The 7,526-nt window shown below is 43.7% G+C and overlaps 2 protein-coding genes across 2 annotated transcripts; one reads left to right on the top strand and one right to left on the bottom strand.

Annotated features, from left to right (window-relative positions):
- The first annotated feature begins 1,747 nt into the window (after positions 1-1,747).
- H257_18594 (hypothetical protein) lies at positions 1,748-3,726 on the top strand. The gene is made up of 7 exons (XM_009847687.1): positions 1,748-1,883; positions 2,033-2,115; positions 2,186-2,252; positions 2,313-2,698; positions 2,778-2,937; positions 3,320-3,390; positions 3,440-3,726. Exons 1-7 carry the CDS (start codon positions 1,776-1,778, stop codon positions 3,585-3,587), a joined length of 1,023 nt encoding a protein of 340 aa, XP_009845989.1. The 5' UTR covers positions 1,748-1,775; the 3' UTR covers positions 3,588-3,726.
- Positions 3,727-5,882: 2,156 nt separating this feature from the next.
- H257_18593 (hypothetical protein) lies at positions 5,883-7,300 on the bottom strand (the record flags this gene model as incomplete). Its single annotated transcript, XM_009847686.1, has 4 exons — positions 5,883-6,139; positions 6,298-6,551; positions 6,616-6,916; positions 6,968-7,300. Coding segments are annotated over 4 exons (1,093 nt in total), but the record flags the coding sequence as incomplete, so codon positions are not given.
- Positions 7,301-7,526: the final 226 nt, after the last annotated feature.

Genomic DNA, 7,526 nt, shown 5'->3' with positions numbered 1-7,526 from the left:
AAAGACCGAGAAATATATTCGCTCACTGGATCATTGGTCAAGTGGTGAGATATTTACCAATGCATGTGTTTCAAACCAATGACTTGGTCACTAAAGCATAACTCTGTGACTTCGAATTGTGAGTCGACAAATTCTAAAATGGCTCATCTTTTACTAACAGTAAATACACAGTCACTGGTTTTGAGGTCAATTGGACAGCAGAACTTTACCTCTGCGAACTCACATCACTTGGGTTCTGTACATTTGGTTGTGTCAATTTATTCTCCATGACGCTCCAGTTTAGAATAAACATAAACAATAGCATGTTGAAGCCTTGTCCTACCTGGTATACGACATGTAATGCCAACGTGTAATTGTAAAGCTGTACCGGTAGTGTGCAGTGCCCACCATGTATGTACAGTGGGTCACAAAAGTCATCGTACACCGAACAATTCGATACAAACAGTTAAAGCAAGTGAATTTTGTCATGAAATTTCAGAAAACATTCTAAGCATTGTGGCCAAGACAGTTTTTCGAGACGAATTCATTGGATTCCTTCGTACTAGTAGATGTTTAACGTTTGATTCCACGTAACAACAGGCTCCTATCTCCATAGGAACATAGTTCTACAGTTGCCACCAAATGAAGTTGTCCTTCGTAATGTACTGGGCAACAGCATTATCATTGGAACTTACTCGATCTTACATGTTAGTATCGACTAGGGCGGTTCAAAGTTGCAAATTTGAAAAATGAACTGAATACTAGTATAATCATACCCATACTAAGACCAAGCGTTTTTTCTGGTGAAAGCCAAAGTTAGAAATTTGCAACTTTAAACCGCCCTAGTCGATACTAAACGTCGATACTAAACGTGATTAGATGCTTGAATGTTTTCTGAAATTTCATGACAAAATTCACTTGCTTTAAGGCCCGCCTGGATACCACTTTTTTTGAGAAATATTGCGATAATTTTGCAAAAGAATCTCAGCGACTTCAATTTGGCGTGTCTGGATGCCATTTCTTGACCAAGTTATATTCCATAATTTTATCAGAAATATCGTGAAAACCACAAGAAATAATATTCTACTCATGAGTAGAATATTTTGACGATATTTATAGTGCGCGTTGAATGGACTGGGCATTTCGGAATGAGAAAGGCCATCGTGATTGCCTTCCTACGTCGCCGCCTGGCCAAGGAACTCTTCGCCAGACAGATGGAGTACCACTACCTCACCTTCGACGAAAGAGGACGTCCATCCTCACTGGTCCTCTCTGACGAAGTCCTCTGCGGCTCTGCGCTATCCTCTGATTGGCTGTTCATTTCCGAACTTTCTGTAATTCATGGCATCCAGACACACCACCCAAAATCATTCTTGGATCTTGAAACCCAAGAATTTCCTGCGATGTCGAAAAATGTTTTTTATTCAATATTCCAATATCCCATAATATTGGTGGGTGGCATCCAGACGGGCCCTTAAGTATCGAATTGTTTGGTGTATGATGCCTTTTGGGAGCCATTGTGCATGCATAAGACCTCTATCACATCTCTGACTTCGGGTGCTCCTATTTATCTTGATTTTTGTATGTACGGCGACACTTCAATACTCAAAGGTTCAGTACTGGGGTTTCATTCATTATTGGAGGATATGGGTCTTTCGTTATACTTGGCATTTGTATATATACTATGTAACGCCTCGATGATACAGTTATGTATTCTGGGAGGTATGGAGTGCCGGTTCCATGAATGCGATCTTGAGCGCAGTTTCGGATTTTGACACGCTGCAGGCGGTACCACGATGCCGCCAGTCCAAGGACCAGTTGCCGCCGCTACCAATCGCGATGGCCGACCTGGCATGGAAATGCTTTCAGATCAAGTGTCAGTGACGACGTTCTACGCGCCCAATGTACGTGCCAGTTGCATGCTCTTCCAACATTCGCAGTGCTTGTGGTTGTCGATTGATACAAATGTATCATTGCTACATATTTGGCACGAGGAATTTCCGCGCATGTTATAGCTTTTTGGATCGTGTGGTGTGATACTACCTTGCCTTAGACTACCGAGCGTGGCGATAGCTCGGCCGACACGACCCCGTCAAGCACTCTGAGCAGCGGAGATGACGTCCATGGTGTCGACACGTATGCTACACACCGTGGCCCTGCAAACACACACTACGATGCATCCTCACGCGATATGTTTGTTTCCCAGGCAATTCAGCGATGCCGTGACCATCTACGACGACGAGAAGCTAGCCATCCTGTCGTTCTTAAACTACGTACGCCGCGTAATCTATACTCATTTGTCCGTTTCTTCAATCGTCCATCTTCTTGGGCAGATTCACGACAAGCCGCACGACGCTACTTTATGGAGGACACCGGCGCGACGACGGACGAAAGCCTCGGCCACTCGAAACGTGCCAACAATGTCGTCTATGCCACGTCTAGTTGACCAGCTACGGCCCCACGACCACCTGAACGATTCCAAACGTAAGCCGCCCCATGCCGACGACACACACAGCAGCAGCCTCACGTCGCCCAAGAAGAGACTCAAACACGACCAATCCTGCGTTTGCAATGCCCAAGTCCTGGATCGAACGCCCGACTCTTCCAATGGCCTCAACAGTCGGATGATGATTGTGTGTGCCAATAAACTCTGTCCTGACTCGACCAAGTCGTACCATCTCTCTTGTGTTGGCTTGGAAGAAGACACTCCATCGTCGTGGTACAATATATATATATATATATATATATATTAGGCGCGGAATTAAGAGGATGCCCATATTATTGTATGGTGGTCGTAGGCACTGCCCAAGCTGCACAACGTTGCAGTCGTCGTCGTACTTGACTATTCCATTGGCGACAGGCAAGGCCGTGCCTGAAAACCTGTTTCGCAAGCCAGCGTTGAGTATCACGTATGGAGACATGATTGCCATGGCCCTTCGCGCAACATCTCATGGCGAGGTATGTGTGCTTTGGTTTACAAGCAAATATACTATAGTATAATATGCTGTTGGGTGTGTGGGTGAATTTATTTATATATATATATACATGTATTTATATTTATATATATACATATATATATATACATGTATTTATATATCTATATACATATATATATATATACATATATAGATTGACTTGGATGTGTGGTGAATATTTATATGAATTTAAATATATATATATATATGGATTAATATGCATCTGTGGTAAATCTACAAATGCATTTATATAAATAGATTTATATCTAGAGATTCACCACACATCCATAAACATTTATATATATATATAGATTTGATACGATTTCGTGAACGCTGTCGAGATGAACACGTTGGCATGGTCATAGGGCACATTTAAGCAAATCTGCGAGTTCATCGAACGCCGATACGAAACCCAGTTGAACTGGAAACTGGAAAGGTGCTCAAATATAGTGACATATCGTAGTAACCGTGTCGTTCATTCGTAGTGACCAACGCAAATCACCCGTGTGGAAGTCGTCTGTTCGTAAAATCCTGTTTTCCAACCCCCGCTTCGCCCGCCATCCGAATTTGAAGGGCGTGTTTTGTCTCGTGGAGCCGTCTCCAGCTGCCACGTCATCGCCCCTGACGGCATAACCCACGCTGTTTAGTAGTACTGTATATAACCAATTGTATATGTATCAGGTCAGTCGTACACTATGTGTGGCGGCGAGGTAGTTTTTCTGTAGGAACGGCCATTCCATGTCACTATACTCGACAACACCTTCATTTTACGGCAAACTTTATATGGAATATGCAATAAAATAAATAATACTATTGTTATAATACAGTTTTAGGTGCCTCTGGCCCCTCCTTTCATATTCAGCTCGAATCAGTAAAGTCGTAGAAATCATATTCTCCAAAAATCGATGCAAAAAACCAGAAGAAAATATTGTAAAGTTTCCAGACCCCGTCGAATCGAATCACAAATCATCGACGCTACAGTATTGGCTCATCCAATTTTGAGTGGATTTGATTGGCTATTACAGAAAGAACATGTACAGTAGTAAGCCACCCGAATTTCGGAAATATATAGCGAATTCACAATAGCTTGAATGATAGTTTTCTGGCCCCTTTCAGCCGTTCATACACCTTCAACTGCGGGAAGCTGCAACACATTTTCTCATGGGCAATATGGTTGTGCATTTATTCTAATCTGGAGCGACATGGAGAATGAATCGACACAACCAAATGATGTAGAATCGGCAGAAGGAGGATTTATCCAATCAGATTGCAGGAAAGCACCATCAACGTCAAATTAGTGTTTGACTTCAATTAGTGTAATACCATTCCGCACAGGACACTTTTGGCCATACAAAAAAACTCAGTACAAAGAATCGATCGATGGATGATTTTTGGCGAATCAGCACAAAAGTCAACCAAATTTTGGGTAAAAGAAAGAATACCGACACAGTCTGCTTGCTTCGTTCATGCAACACCACTACATCGCATACGTCAAGAAAACTCCCAAAGAGTCTCCGCTTGAATGGGTCCTTGCCTTGTCGACTGATTCGAAGAAAGTGGACGAATACCAAAATCTGGCACAAAACGTACAAGATATATATATATATACCCTGGAATCGTACAAATTATCTTGCACCGTTGGTCACCATTATATCAGAAACATGATTGTATAGAAAGTATGGTTCCCAGACAGTGCATTTTGTGTCAAAACAGTCTTTTTACAAGAAACTCGTGATAGTATATATGTGCCAAATTATCGTAAAAAACGCGGGGGCCAGGGCCGGCCATACATCTTAATTCCCATTCATTAACTGTAAACAGTATTGAAGTATTTAGGCCGAGTCTGGATGCCACAGAAAATTATATCAAATAATATTCTGAGAGAGAATTCCCTTTTCGAACGGGAGATAAGTTACTGTAAAAATTAATTTGTAGCTTATTTTGGTGTGACCATGATTCAAACCTGCTACAGTATCGATATGGAGTATCATGTAGGTAAAACTTGGACAGTTGCAGTAAAACTTTTTTCTAACAGAAAAGAGTACAAATTGGGCACATTATATGCAATTCTTGTCTGTTTGGCTACCAATCTGACATACCAGTATGTCAGATTTGTCTTGTGGATTCGACATGAATTTCCAGACCCCGTCGAATCAATCTCGCCGCCGAAACGAATCACGAATCGACGCTATTGGTCAATCTATTTTTGAGTAGATGATTGGCTCTTACAGAAAGGACAAGTATATTCAACCAATCACAACTCTGGCGTGATTCAATAGTATTGATTAGACAAACCAGGCGAATTTTGCAAGTTTATAGCGAATTCACAATAGCCACACAGACTAGAATTGCAGTTTGAAAGTTGTTATAAATTTGCTGATTTATTGTGGCTGCCACAAGGGAGGGCCCTTCGATATAACAACTACAACTTTTTTTCAATGAATTTAAAACTATTTCAGATTCTATATTAAATATTAACGATAGTTTTGCTCAATCGGTAGTACTCATGTCATCGAGACATCATTCGTTGCCGATGCTGGAAAATGAAACTGCTCGTGGGACCCTCAACTGCATCATATTTGCAGTCGTAATTTGGTCCCTCCACGACCAAACGAATACAGTACAACAAATCAATTTTTCACTACAACATTGGTAAAACAGTTCATAATAATAACATCAAGCACCTACATACTGTATGTAGGCGATATTAATACTATTAATATAATGGCACATTTACGGATTTCCAGACCAATCGAATCTCACCGCCGACTCGAATCACGAATCGACGCTATTGGCAGCAATCCAGTTTTTAGTGGATTTGATTGGCTCTTACAGAAAGCACAAGTATATCCACCAGCCAATCAGAGAGCTCCAGCGTGATTCAACAAACCACGCGAATTTTGCAAGTTTATAGCAAATTCACAATATGTGGGTATTCATTTTTCACTATTAATAGTACCTACTATTAATACTATTAATCCTATAAGGAAGCCGGGGGTTGCTGTCGAATCAAGTCGAGCAACGTGGCAGGGTCCCATGCTTCTTGAGCAACTTCGTAAGCCACGGCGAAGTTTCGAAATTGTACTGATGGGGCTTCTCTTCCAGATATTACTCCTGCCCTGGTTGCGTTGGACATAGCGTTAGAATAATACTTGGTCATGTTGGCAAACACCACGGCACCATCCCTACATATGAATGTTAATAAATGAAAACACATTTACATATCATTATATACGCTATAGATAATCCATTTGAATGTTAATAAATGAAACATCATTTACATATCATTATACTGTATACGCTAACGTTATAGATAATTCATTTAGGTCGTTGGTTTCCTCACCAGGAGATGGATTGTGTCCAGTTAGAAGCATCCTGTGGATCATCTTCGTCGTCGACATGCACGCGGACGCCTGCGTCCAAGAGCTGGCCGAGTGCCTTCGTAGGCAACACAGTCGATGGAGATGATGCGCGGAAGGCAACGCCAGCCACGTTCAGGTACGTTCGATTGGTGGTGATGGGGTCGTAGTGGAAGTTGGCCGTGAGCACCTGGAACGCTGCGTCACACACCCGAGCGTCTTGACCCATGAAAAGCATCTGAAGGTGCACGAGGGGAGGTTATGTAGTGATTGATCTGTACGAGATGGGACGACGAGCGTACTTCGCGCTTGGTACTGATGTTCGCGGCGCGGAGGGTGGAGGCCAAGAACGCGTGCAAGTCGACTTGGAGGTCCTCTGCATATCGGAGGTACAGCACATGGGCATCTCGATTCAATGCATGGGGATTCCTTATCCACGACGAGGTCGCGGCGGCGTTGTTGGTAGGCGCAATGCAAGGAAGGAGCGCTGGGGGCGGGTCTGAACGTGAAAAGTGCACAAGCAACGGCAAGGACGAGCTGTTGAGGGTCGAGGATGGCACCGCCGCTCGAGCAAAGTAGTACGATGTGATCGCAGAGGTCGTTCTATCATCGCACACAGTGTTATCAAAGGAGCATGCAAGGGAGAACGCATACCCGTACAATCCGGCCTTGGCAAGGAAACATGCGCCGCCGCCATATTCATCCACTTCTTCGACTTTGCTGGGTACATTGACTGACGATTGAGGAAAAAAGAGAATGCATCCGCCAATCGCCACGGCTGCGCACCCCCCCCCTCCGACAAGCATTGCGATCCGGCGACGGTGGTTGTGCACCACTGGAGGAGGGTCGTGCAGCAGATTGTCGTTGTCCCGACCGCTTCTAGCGGCAAGATCATCATCTACGTGGTCCGGGGTCGCGGTAACAACTTCCATGTTGATGCTGCTTCTCGAACTGCCGTCGCTGCCATATGTCTTGCGTGTCATCATTGTACACAACACAAAGAGGCAAAGAGGTGTGGTGGAATACCGGATAAACCGACTATTATCCGGAAGATCGCGTTGTGGCTTTATGCGCCTTCTTTTCCTCGTCCACATTGTTCTGCTTGTTGTACTTCTGAAGGCCAACGATGTAGTGGCGCGCAGTTGTGTCCTGTGCTGGGTTCGGCGCCACTCGTCTGGCGTTGAAGTAGGCAACAAGGGCTGACTTGGCCAAG

This window comes from Aphanomyces astaci (genome assembly GCF_000520075.1).
Source record: "Aphanomyces astaci strain APO3 unplaced genomic scaffold supercont1.183, whole genome shotgun sequence".
NCBI lineage: Eukaryota > Oomycota > Saprolegniomycetes > Saprolegniales > Verrucalvaceae > Aphanomyces > Aphanomyces astaci.
The sequence above is the reverse complement of the archived record's forward strand: the minus strand, read 5'-3'. Positions and strand labels throughout refer to the sequence as shown.

What these genes read in the sequence shown, in the direction of transcription:
- H257_18594 (XM_009847687.1), top strand. Translation starts at nt 1,776, where the DNA reads ATGCCGCCAGTCCAAGGACCAGTTGCCGCCGCTACCAATCGCGATGGC. An exon ending in GAAGACACTCCATCGTCGTG is followed by an intron (nt 2,699 to 2,777) that starts GTACAATATATA and finishes TGGTGGTCGTAG; the next exon opens with GCACTGCCCAAGCTGCACAA. An exon ending in TTGAACTGGAAACTGGAAAG is followed by an intron (nt 3,391 to 3,439) that starts GTGCTCAAATAT and finishes GTTCATTCGTAG; the next exon opens with TGACCAACGCAAATCACCCG.